Below are 18,206 nucleotides of genomic sequence, written 5' to 3'. Positions count from 1 at the left end.
TGCTATAAATTTCCTTTACGAATCGTTTAGAGCTCTATGAATGAGAGACCTTAGGATCTTTTTAAATTGAAAAAGTTCCCAGAAAATAATTGTCTCTTTGTATCCACAGCTTTGACGACAAAGTATTCATTTATATAAAGTCAAGTAATCACAGATATAACGTTTTTGAATCGATATAGAAGCAAAAAATCCCGCCGTTCAAAAAAATGAAACTTGAGTTTTCTCAACTCTCAATAAGATATCGAATAATTTATTTGTAACAAGTATATATTGCCGAAAACATAACTGAATATATCACATAAATTTTAAGATAATGGTGTAGGTATACTGTGCTAATAATCAACTACTAGCATCAAAATGGCATAAGATTATTCTGGTAACGCATCTCCTAAAAGTACTTCTTTATCTAATTTAATTTTTCTAAGCTTTGGAATAGGACTAGGTTCTTTGGAATCGTCATCTTCCGAATTTTCTGTTCCATTTTGTTCTGAAGCGCTATTTTCTTGGTCTATGTATGACAGTTTAACTTCGTCAATAGAAAATTCTTTTTTCTCATCAGACTCTATATTTTTGGTTTCATTATATACTATCACTTCTTCTGAACCTTTTTCTAGTTCTTCACTTTCTACATTTTCCTCTTCATTCTCTATATTATCATCAATATGATTTCCTTTGATATCATCATCATGTTCAGATTTTCTCATATCTTGATGATTTTCTGTTAAATCTTCTTGGGATACTGATACGCTGGGATTACTATAATCTGTTTCAACTTGATCATTTTTATACCCATTCAGTTCCTCAGTTACATTATTATTTATCTCTCCACTATTCGTTCTGATCAAGACGTCTGCAGATTTTGTGGTAAACTCAGTCTCTTCTAAAATCTTTGTTTTGACTCCCGCCCGTATATTTGGGGAACTTCCCCCCATTTCTATAGAACCTTTATTCAACGAGTCCATTTCCTTATTGAAATTATCCAGGCACTCACGTAAGGAATGTGAATAAGTTACATCGCCACTATATTCGCTTTTATCGTCTATAGTATAGTCAGTTTCTGATGACGTAAGACTCCATTTTGAGGACCCCCTTGTTTTGAAGCCATAGTTTACCTAAAACAAGCATCAGAAAATATACATTAGGGGTTAGGAGATTTTCCAGACAAAGAATAATATTGATTGAAAGTAGAACGCTTTGTCGAGTCTGTTCACAATTTAGGAGATTAAAACAAAAAACTTTTAACATCAATAAAAATCACAAAAAGGGGGTGTCATAGCTCTGGAGTTTTTTTACAGGCTTCAGTAAATTTTGGGGAGATCTCATATTTAAAGAGGTAAGTATAGTGCAATACAAATAATCACGAGAAGACAATATCGGATATTCGAGCCCAATATCGTTTGATGCGATTTTCGGCTCAAAATTCGAAAATTATAGACACTGGATTGAAATGAGTCTCGTTTCTAGGAACTAGCCAGCAATAAGGAGGTCATAACGAGTGTTTGGTTTTTGAATTTCATGTTTCGGATGATGCATCAAAAAATTTGTTAGGATACACACGTAGATCATCTACTATTCCTAAATATTTGACTAAACATTCGAAAATATTTTCCTTTAACACCAAGCGAGGTAATACGATTTATCGTACATTAGGATTGTGATCGCTCAACCAATAATTATAGAATTACCGAAATTATTCGCATTTATATTTAATTGAGTCGTTCAAACTGGTTGAAACAAGTTTCGTCTGATTTAAGTAGACGAATATAATGAACTGAATAAATTTGTGGGCAATAATTCACAGGTGTACATATATCCAATTCATCCAATTGAATTCCGAAATAGATTATTGTTAGATATGGGTAGAATTCACCATGTAAAACTCAATTTTTTGAATAATTCCCCAGTCAAACAGACCAAAACCGAATGTCCAGCCATTTTTCGTACATGAAGCAATAGAGGTACGCTTTTAACGTGAATTTCGTGCAGTATTTTTGGATGAAATCTATTTGTAGAACAATGACTGAATTAAAACGTTTAAACGTGGACATAAAGTGAATGAATCTTCAATTTTCCATTGATTCCTTCGAAAATACATGTGATGCTACACCGTTAATTCAATTCCTGTCCAACAAAAATAAACTACTGGAATTCCTTCTTAAGCAGTAGAAAAATTCTTTCAAACATTATGTACTTGATAACTCAATCCTCAATCGCTCTTCTAGTATTAAGCTGCTTGTGAATTAGACAACTGTTTATTCTCTATATCAATCCATTTGCAGATTTGAAATGGTTCATTTTTATACCGGAGCTATAAAATTTTTGCGCACTCTAATAAATTATAATTAATTTTCAAGTTCATAATATTCAAACGAGCCATTATCGTCAGATGAGGAAATTGCTCCAGTATGATATTAATCCTAATAAAACGAATTGGATTATTAAATTTGCTGCTGCATCTCTTGCATCTCTAATGTTATTTTCATCAGGACTAGGTCGCAAGATTTGCAGAGTTCATACCGGTATCATCAGGTTGCGCCTTGCAAAAAATTCAATTCACATTCAGCAATTTAATTTAGACTATTCGGTCTCCAAGTGAATACTCGGAAGGAAAACACACGTAATGATTTTTCGTCCTTGCTCTACCATTGATGCTGATGCAATCGCAATTGAATGATATTATATCCCTACTAAAACGAGAAGGAAAACTTTATCCTATGTGAACCGAACTAACTAAAAACCCAGCAAAGACATAGGGCCTTCCAACTGTTCGTCGCACTTTTCATGTCAATAGTAGCACAACTGTTCTTTTCAAGACCTCCCCTTAAGATCAAGTTGAATCTAGTGCTTGGACTACTTGGTTTTAAAACAACGTTGCAGACAAAGAGTAGAGTTTGTGATATATAGAAATTTTTTTCGCATTCATTTTTATTTTCTAGTGATACGATACCTCATATAGGTTTCATTCTGTGAATCTGCGAATTCGATCACTTACGTCTGGATTAGAACTACAAGGTGGTATTGGGGCCCTCTTTTTCGATCTCCTCCTTCTGTATGGGACAGGGGGATCTTCGAAAGGATTCAACCCTTCTTCCTCGGCAAAAGGATTGCACCTTTCATCGTACGTCGAGTCATATGTGTTGTTTAAGGACGATCTCGAAAGACGTTCCTTGAACCTTGACCTTGGTAAAGGCGGGGAGGTATAAGTGCTATATGTTGGTGGTGAAGGAAGTGACATAACATTGTTTCGAAGTGTGTTATAAGAATGAGTATCTGAAAATATTTTATATGGTACAATACTGGACAAAACAATATAATGCTTAAAATGGAGGAATCACTTTTTAAATTTCTAATTTATCGGTGTTTTTGAGAAAAGCAGGTGATTCGTTGATAAATGATTATATCGATCGTCCAGAAATAATGAATTCATCAAATTCCACGTACGTACAATTCTATTCAATCCAAAAAATATAAGAGAATTGTTTGAAAACATACCATACGACCTTCTAATTTCGACATCTTCAAAATCTGAATGCTTGGTGTCCTTCGTCTTTTTTTTTCTGAAAGACTGACGTCTGAAAAATCAAAATCTGTTCATTTATAATATATGACAAAGTTTTAAGCATAATCAGATGAAAATTTGTACTATTTTTTTAACTTAATTAAGAAATTCCTGCATTCTTTGACGAGTCTAATTAATTCATGTTATTCCTAGATATAAAATCTTTAGAATAGGAGACAAACTTTATTCTATAGAAAATCCTCAAACTTCTGATGTGCTCTGAATTCTGACGAATGAGTGAGATAATACTTAGAATAATTCAAGAGTGAAAGATTTGTCACAATGTTTATGAGATCTACAAAAGTGAAAATTCATTAATTGACAGATTTTCTTCTGATGGGGGAAAGAGGCTCTTTAATTTGGGCCTTTGAATCTCGAAAATGAAAAAGCGAAAAGTTAATGTAGGTAGGTACTATTTCTATCATTCAATTTCACATAAATTGAATTGGATCAAATCGATACCTTTATCTTTGAGAAATTTTCTCACATGGCAATTTCTAGATTAATGTTTGCTCTGCTGATGGGTTATCTAATCATCGATTACCAATAAGATGATAAACTCATATTCTAATAGGGCATAAAACATGAGACAGATCAAACTGTTTGTTTTCCGGATTTCCAATCGAGTAAATTAAAAGATCGTTACAAAGTTTACACTGGTTGCAATCATATATACTTATTTACATCTGTAAAATGGAAAGAAAATCTTCGATGACAATTTTGAAAATGGTTCATAATTTCTTTCGTCTTCTGGAGTTTTGCACAAATTACTTGATATGATACTCATAGGTATGATGCTGCAATCTTACTGTCGTTAGCATCAGTTATCATACAAACACATACCTACTCAGGTCAATTTTCAAGTGAGAATCATTTTCTAGTTGGGTCATCAACCTCAGATCAAGAGATATGACATTTTGCTTTGAACAATTTTAGTTTTCCTCCATCCGTACAAAAAATGAAGTGAAAACATACAAAATCAATGCAATACGCATTTTCGATTTTCACTGCAAGCGGCCAAAAGGCGTGTTTCCCATGAAAATAAGTCGCATTGAATCGAACTCTACAAAACTTTTACTATGTTTGATTGTTGCCTAATGACAAAACTGCCATTGATTCAAAGTTGTCCTCGATTCCTTGAATCGTGAGTTATATTATTCAACACGATCGAAAAATATATCGGATTCCAATGAAATCTGCATTTGTATAAACATTTTCGCGATATGAGTAAATTGCCTATATTTGATATTCCTTCTTTCTTTTCATCATTCAAGATCCAAACCGCTTTTGAAATCTCGAAAGTTTGCCATTTATAGAATGTTTTAATCATTGAGAAACGTTGAAAATTCAACACAGATGTTCATTTCATTTCAGGAGTCTTCGAAATGGCCAATCTCATGCAGCAAAACGCATTATATCAAATAATATGTTTATAATTATGATAAACCATTTATTTGCCACATTTGTGGCAAAACAAATTTCGAGTTTCATAAGAATCTTGCATCAACACTTTCAAATACAATGTTTCCTGTTTTGTTCCTCAATTTTCTACTTTCAAAATGAGTGAATCTCAACGAAAATGTAGGAGAATCATAGTCGGACGGTATACCTTATTTTATCGAGTTACTCCCTATACTTTTCGTGAAAACAAGTTCCAAGCGCACAATTTCGAAAATTCCAAAAGTTTATTGTAAAGACGAATGATTTGATAGATAGTCTTTAATTAAAAAATTAAATTCAAATTCGATTAAATCAAAGAATTCAAGAATAATCAGGATGATCTTCGAACTAGGAATCTATTGTGATCCTGATGTTTTTTTATGGAAATCTATATAACCAAACAATTGGGAATTCTACGAATCTTATCGCTCTATTTTGTAAAAAATAAAATATGAAGTTAGTAGCATTTGCGAATAATATATTGCCTGATGCAATTTAAAACCAAAATATTGAATTGACTATTTTCTTTCCGGATATGAAACCCATCAGCAAGATAGCTGAACATTATTTTTGGAAAATCATATTTGGTTAATTCAACTGATAGAATTGAACTGGAACAACGAACAATCTAGTCAAAAGCGCTCTTTATTAATTCATTAATTCAATGAATAACATTAAAGTTCTTTTATCATGCAAATGTTTCTCAATTGAGAAAGTAACAAAAGCCATGTGACAAAATTATTATACGTCCGAATTCCGCTCGGAAAAAATTATTAAATATACGACGGAGGTCTGAAGCACATTTCAACAATATATCAAGAGCAAAAATTAAATCATGGTATTTGAAATAAAAAAAAATTATTCCCATTGGCGTTTTCTGAAAGTTTTATTTTCTGGAACGATAGCCACAAATTTTTCAATGGATAATTTGTTGGCTATACTTACAAAAATCCCTTGAGCTCCCTAAAGGACCTAGTTAAGGTCTTCCCTAATTTCTTCTTCTCACTTTCTTTGAACGGATTCAAATGATCGGGATATTCACTCATATTAATCGATATATTCGCACTCAACACATAACCTGAACTTAATTTGGAGTAGATGAATTTGCTTCTCCTTTGGCCCCCACTAAGCAATAAAATGACGTGCCAAGGTAGGTATGAAGTCGAGCATTGTCTTAGGACTTTGTAATCTGTATCTGTACACAAACATGACTGTTTGAGTACCACTCACTACCAAATATAACCAAAAGCGCATGTCAGACTGAATGATTTAGCGTTAAGTAAGTGTTGCATTTTCCGATGGTACTTATTTTTATTTATAACCATTGATACAGGCCATTGCAGATCAGGATTCGCCCGATGTTCTTTCCTGATCGCACCGTCTCACGTTTGTGGCATGAATTTTGTCTCGAGACTCCTCAAGCTGATGAGAGTGGAAGCTGTTCTCTCGAGAAAAAGTGCAGCAAATTATACACTTCCCAATATTTCCAAAATTACTGATCCGATAAAGTTCAAAACTGATAATTGACTCTAAAATAAGGTTTTGGAGGTTCATAATTAATATTTTTCTAATAGCAATTTCATTGCAATTTTAGAAATTTTTCCACGTACGACTTAACGAAAAAGTAGGAGTTGAAAACTCAAATTCTTTACGAAATTCGAATATTTTTTCGAGTAAAAAAGCAATAAATTCTCATGCATTCTCCAGAATATCCACTTGGAAGCGATGCAAATTCGTGAATTTCATCATCATTCAAACGGTTATATAGAATATGTTCATTTGCATTTTCGGGGAAGAGAATGACTAATAGTTGCGCGAGTCCCAGGAATAGAAAATCGAACAAACTCAGTCACTTCGTTATTTTGGAATCTACCTTCGAAATAATCACGTGTTAAGACGGTCCTGTTCGAAAAATACACCCAGAAATCGGACAATGTTTTTTAACCTCTAATAATAGAAATGAGCAACTAAATTCGATTGACTATTGTGTCTGCGATGCTTGCAAAAGTGTATGCCTAAAGGAAAACAGCAAAAAATCGATTCAACCTATCATTTATTTGATTTTCACTAATTTCGGTTGGATGTGTGAATGTTATTTCTCTGTGGGCGATAGAAATTAGGGAGAGGAATGCTATTTCAAAATATATAGATGCATTTGAGGTTACTACTGGACGTTGACTATTTTTATTTGACGATTCGTTAACGTGTGATGAAAGTAGGAAACATAGTTTTCCTAATGTAAAGTAATTTATGAAAATTTCCCTCTTGTAGTTGAAAGATGAATGCAGGGACACGTTAATCTATCGATTTATTTGACTATGTGAACGTATGATTTCACGGATAGAGGAAAACAAATAAGTTATTCGAAAAAAATTCTTATTTACCTATTTTAACTTCCGCCAAATGAATTAATTTGTGAATAATTGAGATTAGATAATCCGATTTCTTTATTCAGTGCTAAGCTGAAGGTTTATGAGCCTTTAGCTAAAAGATATAATTTTTTCATGAAGTTGTGAAGATATACATAACGTCCATACCTCTTCATTGAAATGAATTTCATTTATTACATTTTTTCATTCATATTTAAGTAGATTTATGTTGTTTATAATTTGTGAGTAATGTAAGAATTATGGGCATAGATATATTGACATTTCTCCAATTTAACAGGTAGTTTATTTTGCGATTTTCTGAAATAAACAGGAAATCCGTGTATTGAAAACACGCCATCCTCCACTCACAACGGAATTCTCGAAAAAACGGTGCGAAAAATACGAAGCAACATTTCAATATCGCCGTTCTAACGTGCAAAGGCACATACTGTGGTCGTTCCCTTATCAATTCAAGGAAACAGGTGGATTAATGCCAACATGAATTTTATCATTTCAAATTCTTCCAGATCATTGTACTGTGTTGTTATTGTGCCGTGTTCTTTTTGTGAATAGCCTACACAATGGCTAAAAAGTTACTGACTATGGAGGACATATTGAGTGAGGAATGCCTATGTGGCGTTTGTAAGGGATATTTGTCGATACCCCCGATTGTTTATTCGATAAAACTCGGTGTATACGTTTGTGGGCGTTGTTACGATGAAGAAATGTACAGTACCGACATCGTTATACGACAGGATGAGTACGAGAAAACAGCATCCACCTTCTTATTCCCCTGCTCTAATGACGACTGCGACCAGAGGGTGGGATTTGGGGAACACGCGAAATTTCACGAGAAAATCTGCATATTCGACCAGATAAAATGCCCGATATCGAATTTTTTCCGGGGTTTCCTGAAACCGAAGGAAATCCCTTGCTTCTTCCGCTGCAGGGAGGAGTCGCAGATGATAGAGCACATCAGGATCAACCACTCTGACTACATCTTACCAGCGCCCCAAATGATCCGGTCCTCCGATGTCCTGATGGACTCCGCGAATCGTCGAATGTACATCACGATTTTCATCAACGAATATCAGTATAAAATGGCGGTTTTGACGAGGGAGAAGACCTCGAGAAGGATGATACTCAAATGTAGAACAATCATGGACGAACATCAGTATTGCATGGTGGGTATACAGCCTCCGATAAACGATGCGATACAATGTTTCTCCTGCGTTCCATTGGACAGACCACGATACGAAAGAGATGATGATGACGAGATTTACTCAATAAAATTTTCACACTTCAAGAAGGAGACAACTTTGAGTTTCAAAATAGAAGAGACAGAAATTTCGTTGATGGGGGAAGATCAGGAAATCCTGATGGATGCTATTAGAAGTTTGGCACGTTATTGAACGATATTTACAGAAGATGACGAATAATTTTCTACAATTTTCAAATCAATAGATTATACAAACAGTAAGTATATTCGTTTTGGAGTTCCAAACATTCTCAAGTTTCGGAGAGCCAAATATGAACAATAAAACAAGATTGCAAACCAATTAAACTGATATTTGTAGTCTCATTTGTTCTGATAAGTTTTTAATTTTTCCTCGGACTTTCCGAAAATTGTGATTTGTTCATGTCTCGTCAAGAACTATTTTTGGGGATTGGTATTATATCAAGTCTTCTGCAGTTCGTCGAAAATCTAGGAAATACAACGATAAAGATTTAAACTGAAATTGTGCTGAGCTCAGATTTCCATCTTCCTGGAATAGAGGGATTTAATAACCTGAATTTTCTCCCGATACACTGAAGACAATATAATCTGTTTTAAAAATACGTAACTCATTTCCTATTTTTTCAGGGATCAACCTTGGTGCTGCTAAAAGGAAATTCAATCTGACATCGGAGGCTAAATATCCAATAAAAACGAAGGAAGAATTTGTGGAATTCAACAATCGCAAATCAATCATGACTGGAAATAAATTTATTTATTAATAAAATCAAATTTATTGGTTATAATAAATTTGTTACTCAAAATAAAATTTATTTCATAGAATAAATGAAAAATTTGAATTATTTCAGTTCCATTTTGTATTCCTCAACTCATCGAAATTCTCGATCAGATTAATTTCAAGTTCCTTGAATCAAAATTCAGTAACTAATCGTAAATGAGCGATACGAAGTCTTGATCAAAAGGTATTACATTATAAGAGAATAACAAAATTATCTCAAAAAATTCTGGTATACAGGAACTATTTGCCCGACGAGGCTCAAATTCTGCCAGAACCTTCAAACCTCGAATTTAGGACAAAGTCCAGCTTTCAAATTGATCGGATTCATGGAAATTTTGGGATTTTTTTCCTAGATGATAGTCGAGCAATGTTGGGCGGGTTCACTACCTGGATGGACAACCGCCCTTGTATGAATTTCAATAAGCGCTGACTTCACCGTCGATGCTTTTCTCTTTTCATTTGAAAATATATCTGGATATATTCGTGATTTCACAAGAATCGATCGAGTTTATTATCGACAAAATTTATTATTGAAAGCAAATTTTGAAGAAAATCATGAGAATATACTGAGAACACGAATCGGCATTACGCCTGTGTATAAAACTAACAACCATCTGTGTGAAGTTTGTAGCGTTTTTTTTAAACTAAATTTCTCGATAATTACCATACGTTCAGATAATTTCGTCCAGTTCTCCAACGATCCTGCAGAAGACCTGTTGAAGCTCCCATCAGAATCAGTGAAATTTCAAATACGCAGACATGTTATCTTGGACCGTATCAACAACTGAATCGAATAAGTCTGAAAATACCGATTTGAAGTGTGGCTTGTGCAAAAAAGATTTGTGTGTACCACCAGTACAATGTTGTGATTCGAAGAGGTTCATGTGCGGAGTTTGTTACGATTCCCGCTTGTATTACCCGGACGCACAACGGGAAAAATTGGACAAGGTGATACCCCAAAAATTATACGACTTATACGTCGAATCTCAGTTTTTCCCTTGTGGCTATAATAATTGTTCGCAACTCACAAATTTCGGACAAGCGTGCTTCGAACACATGAAATATTGTCCACACCGAAGTTTTTCATGTCCAGTGTCAGATATCAATAAATATTACGCACCACTAGATTACAACAGGTGTGATTTTGAAAGCACAGACACAGTGGAGCTGTATTCGCATATTGAAAAATCGCATCCGGACCTGATCGTGAAGAATAAAATCAATTCGAAGGAATTTTGGAGACGTCCCCATGGTCTTTTCGTTCTGGAAGACAAAGCGGGCGTCATCTCCGTCATCTACATAGACAAAGTAATACCGAATTCTTTGCGGATTTCTTGCAGGCAAATCAGATCCCGCGTATCCGATAAATGCGTGATCGAAGTGAACATGGGTAGGAAAAAAGAGAAATACGTTATCAATTGTAGCGAATATCTTGGAGCTCTCAAGAAAAAAGGGCAAAAATTGTTGAAATATGTCACGGTGGATGACAACCCGATTTATTTCTCAATTGTGCCTGAAAAGGAAGATGTCACGAATGTAACTAGCGACACTGAAGACTATTTGCCCCCATTAGGAAACAATGAAATGGAGAATCGCGAGGTGAACGAGGACTGGATGGTTCTCAGGGATGATGAATTAGAAGAAGTTTAAAAGGCATACCTAACAAGTGTAAGAATTTAAATTTTCCAACGTAATTCTGAACTGAATTATACTTCAGTTGGAAATGTTTCCTCTCATTATATTAAAGAATTCATTTCATTAATCTTCCAAAGTATGCATGAAGGAAAAAATCTCCTTGAATTTCACTCCCAAAGAATAACAGAAAAATTTCTAGAAATCTTCGAAAAAAAATCATCTTCATATATTTTCTCTGTTAACCGTAAGGTTCATTGTGATTTAAAAAAAAAACTAAAGTTCTTTCTAATTTTTTTACAGCAGAATTATCAACCCCTCAAAGCCCCTGCAGAAAATATTCAAGTATAGCACCAGAGTAAGAAGTATGCCAAATTGTTTCAATATTTATCTTAGTTTGTCAATTTATTGGGAGATTTTATGTGTTCATCATTGTCATTTACATTTATCTTATAAGTATTACATTTTCTCGATTTTGATTCCTATTCTTTAGACTGTAGATTAAATTTTATCAACTCATTTTTGTTTGTTCAGAAGCAAAAATTAATAGTTTAATCCAGAATGTTAGCTCATATTCCTATCAAGCAAGGAATAAGTAGTGAATTACTAATCAAAAAAGTCCGAATACTTCTGATATAAACCTTTATGTTTCATATAATATTTACTTGTACCTTTTGTTAACATTATTTACTGGATAAACGTTTGAAGTCAAAACACTTTGTGTTTCCTTATTGGAGAAAAAAGTTCATTATATTATTTAAGAATTGCCATAGGAATTTCCCAGTGAAGCTGATACTACTACATTGACTTTATACAAGTATAAAGTCACTTAAGAATGAGATATTTCAATATTTGTGGAAAAAAAACTGCATCGGGAAAACTCCCCAGTTATAAGGTAGGTTTCGCATGAGGAATATATATATTTAATAAAAATATGGGAAAATTGAAAATCTTCGCCAATACACTCGTATCCTGAAATATCTACCATTATTAACGTTCATTCTTTCCTTATGTGAGTCCTGAAATGGAAGTTACTACTAAACCAAATTTTGTTGGATGAAAGATCTGAAGCAGAGATATCAAATTCTGACAACGAAGCGAGTTCAGATTCACATAAAACCTCTCGTATTTGAGGCAGTTCGAAATGATTCCGAAATTCACTACATCGTACAAATGCTCATCACATCTGAAGCATAAGTTTATCGACTTTTTATGAATTTCCCTCTCTGTCGAAACTTTACAAGAATTTGAAAACATTGTTATGTTTGTTTGTTGAGTCGCACACGTTTATCGGGTTACGTCGTGTTTTTACTATTTCAAAAATGGATATGACTTTCGAAAACGTCCCAGGTTTCACATTAAATTTACATCCAAGTGAAAAGTACTTGTGCAGTGTTTGTAAATCGTACATCTTGATGCCACCAGTTTTTTTGAATCCCAAACACGGATTCATATGCGGATACTGTCACCAATACAAGAGATTTTTCCTCAACAAGGACGAAATGCTTCTTCCCCAAGAATTATACGAGGATTTAGCTTTGTCCATGAGATTTCCCTGTGAATTCTGCGAGTATTTCGTTGTTTTTAACGGACTAGCAGCCACGCACGAGGTCCAGTGTTCGAAGAGGATTTTCCGATGTCCATTATCGGACGTGAATAGATGGTTTTTGGGCCCTGAAAAACCATGCGATTGGCAGGATAACGATGGAAAATCGATGGTTGCACATGTGAAGGAAAAACACAAAGAATTCATACTGCAAAGTCCGTTCGAAATAAGACTCAGAGACTTGAATTGTGGAGAAAAGCAAATTTATATAGCAATATTGAACAACAGGAAGATCATCTCAATAATGGTGGAAGATGACGAAGAACGAAATTGCATCATTTTGAGGTGTAGATCCAACAAGGTCGGACATCCAGAACTGAATCATCAATGTAGAATCGAAATTATAAGTCCAAATTCTCCAAAAATATTTAATTATGAAACGAATGTTTACCCATTGGGTGCTAAAATTATTGAAAGGGGAAGGGACACATGCACTTTGTGGATGGGTGAATTCGATGAGGATGGCGTTCTTCGACTTAATTTTGCACCTTCCCTGCTCGAACGGGGTAGGCCGCGAAAAAGTTAGTGCTAGGTTTTTAGCTATTAGTATTCTCTTTCCTTAAGTTCTTCATGAAAATATAATACTCATTCATAAAAGAATTATAAATTTTTTCTTTTCAGGTCTACCGCAAAATATTGATTATAATAAGCAACCCTACCACGACCATTGTTATTAAGTTCAAAAGTTGTCTAATAATTTCATGTTTTTAGATTTTTGCTCATTATCATTACAATACATCAAAAAGTCATGGTCTTTCATTCTTCAGAAAAATCCGATTTTCTCTCCGTACCTAGGAGAGTACATTCCCGTATATCTCAAAGGATACAATTGGAGCGCATCCGCCATTTCGTTCCAATGAGCTATTAATTGCATTCGCCTAAAAATGCAGCTGGACGTTGTATTTTTGGTTTGTTAAAAAGATTTTGGGTGAGAGTAAAGTGCTATTTATAATTTCACCAATTGAAATCATGCACAACATTTAATTATACGTTTTTTCCGTCCTGTCATGACCCTTTCACATCTCCCCAAGTTAAATTCCTACACTTATTACCACTGTGATAGGGAAATATGAGAGAAGAACTCGATGCTGACATGTTCAAAAATAATTCTCGCATATAATTTTCAAAAATTAAATTAAATTCTCCTGTTTCCACAGGACCCAAACGAGATGGAAAACTAATACCAAAGAAGAAGATGTTCGCCATAATTGTTTTCCCATTTTATTAGGTTAACACTCTGTGTCAATTTTCATCTAAGATTCTTAGCCTAAAACCTCAAAGCCTGTGATTTTTAGTAATTATTTAAACAAAAGTTTAGAAACAATCACAATGTCCGATCCGGAAGATGATTTCATGTGTGAAGACGAAGAGGATTATGGACTGGCAAGTTCAATCTAATGAAATACAAGAGCTTCATTAAATGGCGATATAAGACTAGAATGAATTTTTGTTTATTTTGTTTGGTCATTTCTGAACTATTCACTGGAGAATAATGGGAACAGTTTAATCAAATCGGAATTCCCATTATCCACAACCAACTATTAAATTCGAGTCTTTAACGATCATGAATATTGAGTTAAAATAGTAGAATTTGAGCAATTTGTTATCTTATCCGATCCCTTCATGAGATTTGCAGATTTTCTGTGAATAATAAATGGGAAAAGACTTTCCACAAAAAGATGATATAACGGAAATTATCATGTTATGCTGCCAATAGTTTTCATCAGTTCATTGATTTATTTTTTTACAGGAATATTCAGAAGATAGTAATTCCGAACCAGATGTAGATTTAGAAAACCAATATTATAATAGCAAATCTTTGAAGGAAGAGGAACCAAATGCAGCACTTCTTTCTTTTCAGAAAGTTTTGGATCTGGAAAGTGGAGAAAAAGGAGAATGGGGCTTCAAAGCTCTCAAACAAATGATCAAAATCAACTTTAAATTAGTAAATAATGTCTCGTACTCAGACAACACTTTTCTCATTTATTTCCATTATAGGGAAATTTTGAGCAGATGATGGCCCGGTATAAACAACTTTTAACATATATTAAGAGTGCAGTGACACGAAATCATAGTGAAAAATCGATAAATTCTATTCTTGACTATATTTCAACATCCAAAAATGTAAGACTCGGACATTGTGTGAAACCTATCAATTCATTTTGTCTTTCTGATTTTAGATGGAACTACTGCAAGATTTCTACGAGACAACTTTAGAAGCATTGAAAGATGCCAAAAATGATAGACTGTGGTTCAAAACGAATACCAAATTAGGAAAATTATATTATGATAGAGGAGATTTTAATAAGTTAGCCAAAATACTGAAGCAATTACACCAGTCTTGTCAAACTGATGATGGTGAAGATGATTTGAAAAAGGGCACCCAGTTGTTGGAAATTTATGCTCTAGAAATTCAGATGTATACTGCCCAAAAAAATAACAAGAAATTGAAAGCATTATACGAACAATCGTTGCATATTAAGTCGGCTATTCCTCATCCATTGATAATGGGAGTTATAAGAGGTGAGTCCCACCGGCTCTCTATGTACTAGAACGAATATTGTATTTATATTATTTATATCACTAGAATGTGGTGGTAAGATGCACTTGCGCGAACAAGAGTTTGAGAAAGCTCATACAGATTTCTTCGAGGCCTTCAAAAATTATGATGAATCTGGTAGTCCACGACGCACCACCTGCCTCAAGTATTTAGTATTAGCAAATATGTGAGTAGACTAATTATGTAATCATCAACATATTATAAGGATTGCAATAGGATAAATCAATATGAAAAAAAAAGATGTTGTTCAATTCTATAAACTATTGATCAGAATTGATAAAGGGATAGTTTGAAGTTTCGAATAATTATTTTTTAACTATATTGTTCAAACTATCACAGTAGTTCCGATGCACTAAATAATTTCACTAAAATAAATTTTCAACAGGTTGATGAAATCTGGTATTAATCCATTTGATTCTCAAGAAGCTAAGCCTTACAAAAATGATCCAGAAATTTTAGCAATGACAAATCTGGTCAATGCATACCAAACGAATGATATAAATGACTTTGAGAGCATATTGAAATTGAATAGGCAGAATATAATGGATGACCCATTTATAAGGGAACATATTGAAGGTGATCTCATTCACACCCTATTATTTTTCTTGTGCTTGAACGGTTATTTTTGCAGATCTGCTACGTAATATAAGAACACAAGTACTTATAAAGCTCATCAAGCCGTATACTAGGATAAGAATACCTTTTATATCGAGAGAACTAAACATTGATGTTACCGAAGTGGAGAACCTTCTAGTATCTTGTATTCTGGATAAGTAAGTGAAAAATCTTATTTTTGGCATTTATACAAATTGAAAATATCTGTTTACCCAGAAGAGAATAATGAAGCCAAAATTATTCATCATAATTCAGAATATAGTTGAAGTTACTTATAACACAAAATATGTAAAGTATGTGTGAAATGTATTAGTATTAAGATTTGTTTTTTTTTTTTCAGTACAATTCAGGGAAGAATGGATCAAGTGAATTCAGTGTTACTTCTAGACCGTACTAGCGTGAATTCGGCAAGATATAGTGCATTAGATAGATGGACAAACCAATTGAACACATTACACTCATCAATCATCAACAAAATGGCTTAGCTATGTGAATGTATATTTCATAATGTAGGCGCACTATATCTGAGAACGTTATTTTTTGCGTAATTAAGAACAAAGTTTATTGAGTTTTTATATTTCTAAGAATATCTGAAAATTTACCATATTGTTCATTAAAATGTGATGATGAATAATTTCCTCAACCTATTTCTGTAGAGGTAATGTTGCTTCATTATTACTACCTCTACGTAATACTGTAATAACATTGGTTTTGATCATAATCAATAGGGTAATCGAAATATTCTTGCTACCTTTGTTTTCTGTTGATTTTTTTATCAGTTTAGGTGCGATTTCGGAAGAGTTTAGTTATTCACAATTGATGAAATTGATTTGCTCAATATTTCAGATATTGTTAGTAAACAAGTTGTGTGGGAGTTTTAACATAATTTTGAAATATCTATTGTCGATAAAAACGAGGGGAAAAATAACCTAGTAATTATACTTCAACTCATTAGATTTGTTCCTGCATAGGTATAAAGCATCAAAAAATTTTCTTTCTTAACCTTGATGGAACATATCTACTATTTAGCTAGCCTCAAAAAAACACTTTAAGCAATCAATACCCTCCAGATGATTTGAAATTACGATGTATTGTTGAAATATTTCTCCTTATTTCATAGTACCAATATTCAGGAATTTTGATTCATGTTTTAGTTCTGATTAACACCTGTACTGTTTATAATAAAGTGATCTGTATTTTATCAATTTGATGTTTTATTTATTGGAAAAAAAGGTTACTGTGATCAAATTCAAAATATAATAAGTACTTGAATAATTTTTATATCAATTTTACGCTGGAATACCATAGATGATATCTATCATTAGTTCTCAACAAAAACTACTACACGTCATTTGAATGAGAATACTACAAAAACTTGTCATCGGTATATCTCCGAAGTTATGAGAGGTTACATTGCAAAATGTTTCGATACTGTAGAGGGGGAACAATAATGGCACCTTTAGGCTCTCACCCCGATCGACCCACAAATAAGAAATTCTAATGCAAACTGTCTCATTACGCTTTAGACAGTTATTAAGATCGACTTTCCGAATCATAATCGTTTATTGTCATGAAAAATGGATTCCATGTGGCCGAACATTTTTATAAGCTTCTCCTAATATTTTTTAAAGCATTCTAATGAGCTTGAGCCATTTGAATTTCTTGTTTTGGGTGGCTAGAGCAGGGGTGAGTGCCACTATATTGATTCCCTTCTCTACTATTGGAAATTCTTAAGTACATTTTAATACATCTTAACTTCCGAGATATGCTAAAGACATTTTTGTAAACCCCCTTTATTGAACATATTTGGCATACTCAAAAAAAAACACTAGAATCAATGGAGAATATGATTTCTGAGTAGTCGCGACGAATACTTTCCACATAATACGTTGATCTTGATTTTTCTTAACGAAAAATAAATTCACTACAGAAATAAACCAGCATATATATAAAGATTTGAACCACCGACGCATCCACCATTTTAATCCTTAACGAACGTGATAGGTGAACGTTACGATATCATACCTATTAGGTACACTAGATGGTATGAATGAGACTGTAATGAAAAAAAAAAAACATGCAGTGTAGGCACCGAAGCGACAATTTAATTGTACCATACAGAACGAAAATAATTTTTGAATAAATTTAACTGCCACGAAGATACCGGGATAACTAGAAATGCAAATGAGATTATACAAAATTATTGCCTATGAATGAAATTCACGTACGTATATCCGATTTTGCAATTTAGTACTAGAAAATCTGTAAGAAGGGGTGTTTTTTTGAACAAACATATACAAAAAGGTTTTTGCGCTCTTGCTCCTACAGGATCAAGAACGTTAGGTATTATTTTCATCATATAAATATCCGTTATTTTCGAATTTAGAGCTCAAACAATCAAAAATTCGTG

General features: G+C 33.5%; 4 protein-coding genes across 8 annotated transcripts; 3 read left to right on the top strand and 1 right to left on the bottom strand.

Moving 5' to 3' along the window:
• Positions 1-234: 234 nt before the first annotated feature.
• On the bottom strand, positions 235-6,232 carry LOC123321458. Of its 2 annotated transcripts, XM_044909069.1 has the most exons (4): positions 5,945-6,229; positions 3,493-3,572; positions 2,993-3,270; positions 235-1,112 (listed from the first exon to the last, which is right to left on the bottom strand). In XM_044909069.1, the coding sequence occupies exons 1-4, from the start codon at positions 6,043-6,045 to the stop codon at positions 369-371; spliced, it is 1,203 nt and encodes a 400-aa protein (XP_044765004.1). In that variant the 5' UTR covers positions 6,046-6,229; the 3' UTR covers positions 235-368. The 2 variants fall into 2 exon arrangements, with proteins under 2 accessions (XP_044765004.1, XP_044765005.1); XM_044909070.1 differs by lacking the exon at positions 3,493-3,572 and having other exon boundaries at positions 5,945-6,232.
• A 1,543-nt stretch (positions 6,233-7,775) lies between these two features.
• Positions 7,776-11,729, top strand: LOC123321363. Of its 4 annotated transcripts, none has more exons than XR_006538857.1 (3): positions 7,776-8,844; positions 9,233-11,051; positions 11,319-11,729. XR_006538857.1 is itself a non-coding variant. In XM_044908897.1 (3 exons), the coding sequence occupies exons 1-2, from the start codon at positions 10,143-10,145 to the stop codon at positions 11,031-11,033; spliced, it is 858 nt and encodes a 285-aa protein (XP_044764832.1). In that variant the 5' UTR covers positions 10,071-10,142; the 3' UTR covers positions 11,034-11,051; positions 11,319-11,729. The 4 variants fall into 4 exon arrangements, 3 of the variants coding, with proteins under 3 accessions (XP_044764831.1, XP_044764830.1, XP_044764832.1); XM_044908897.1 differs by lacking the exon at positions 7,776-8,844 and having other exon boundaries at positions 10,071-10,145; positions 10,179-11,051; XM_044908896.1 differs by lacking the exon at positions 7,776-8,844 and having other exon boundaries at positions 10,059-11,051; positions 11,322-11,729.
• Positions 11,730-12,188: 459 nt separating this feature from the next.
• Positions 12,189-13,368, top strand: LOC123321364. The gene is made up of 2 exons (XM_044908899.1): positions 12,189-13,142; positions 13,243-13,368. The coding sequence occupies exons 1-2, from the start codon at positions 12,338-12,340 to the stop codon at positions 13,296-13,298; spliced, it is 861 nt and encodes a 286-aa protein (XP_044764834.1). The 5' UTR covers positions 12,189-12,337; the 3' UTR covers positions 13,299-13,368.
• Positions 13,369-13,841: 473 nt separating this feature from the next.
• Positions 13,842-17,001, top strand: LOC123321362 (COP9 signalosome complex subunit 2). Its single transcript, XM_044908894.1, has 8 exons — positions 13,842-14,004; positions 14,372-14,566; positions 14,620-14,745; positions 14,802-15,144; positions 15,209-15,347; positions 15,567-15,757; positions 15,813-15,954; positions 16,137-17,001. The coding sequence occupies exons 1-8, from the start codon at positions 13,951-13,953 to the stop codon at positions 16,279-16,281; spliced, it is 1,335 nt and encodes a 444-aa protein (XP_044764829.1). The 5' UTR covers positions 13,842-13,950; the 3' UTR covers positions 16,282-17,001.
• The last annotated feature ends 1,205 nt before the right edge of the window (positions 17,002-18,206 follow it).

Source organism: Coccinella septempunctata, chromosome X (assembly GCF_907165205.1).
Source record: "Coccinella septempunctata chromosome X, icCocSept1.1, whole genome shotgun sequence".
Taxonomy (NCBI): domain Eukaryota; kingdom Metazoa; phylum Arthropoda; class Insecta; order Coleoptera; family Coccinellidae; genus Coccinella; species Coccinella septempunctata.
This window is presented reverse-complemented; position numbering and strand designations above follow the sequence as displayed.

Excerpts from the sequence above, each read along its gene's own strand:
- LOC123321458 (XM_044909069.1), bottom strand. The coding sequence starts at position 6,045 with ATGAGTGAATATCCCGATCATTTGAATCCGTTCAAAGAAAGTGAGAAG. Across the intron at positions 3,573-5,944 it reads AGGGAGCTCAAGGGATTTTT|ACGTCAGTCTTTCAGAAAAA; the intron begins GTAAGTATAGCC and ends TTGATTTTTCAG. Across the intron at positions 1,113-2,992 it reads CTTGTAGTTCTAATCCAGAC|GTAAACTATGGCTTCAAAAC; the intron begins GTAAGTGATCGA and ends TGCTTGTTTTAG.
- LOC123321363 (XM_044908896.1), top strand. The coding sequence starts at position 10,143 with ATGTTATCTTGGACCGTATCAACAACTGAATCGAATAAGTCTGAAAAT.
- LOC123321364 (XM_044908899.1), top strand. The coding sequence starts at position 12,338 with ATGGATATGACTTTCGAAAACGTCCCAGGTTTCACATTAAATTTACAT. Across the intron at positions 13,143-13,242 it reads ACGGGGTAGGCCGCGAAAAA|GTCTACCGCAAAATATTGAT; the intron begins GTTAGTGCTAGG and ends TTTTCTTTTCAG.
- LOC123321362 (XM_044908894.1), top strand. The coding sequence starts at position 13,951 with ATGTCCGATCCGGAAGATGATTTCATGTGTGAAGACGAAGAGGATTAT. Across the intron at positions 14,005-14,371 it reads ACGAAGAGGATTATGGACTG|GAATATTCAGAAGATAGTAA; the intron begins GCAAGTTCAATC and ends ATTTTTTTACAG. Across the intron at positions 15,145-15,208 it reads GATAATGGGAGTTATAAGAG|AATGTGGTGGTAAGATGCAC; the intron begins GTGAGTCCCACC and ends TTATATCACTAG.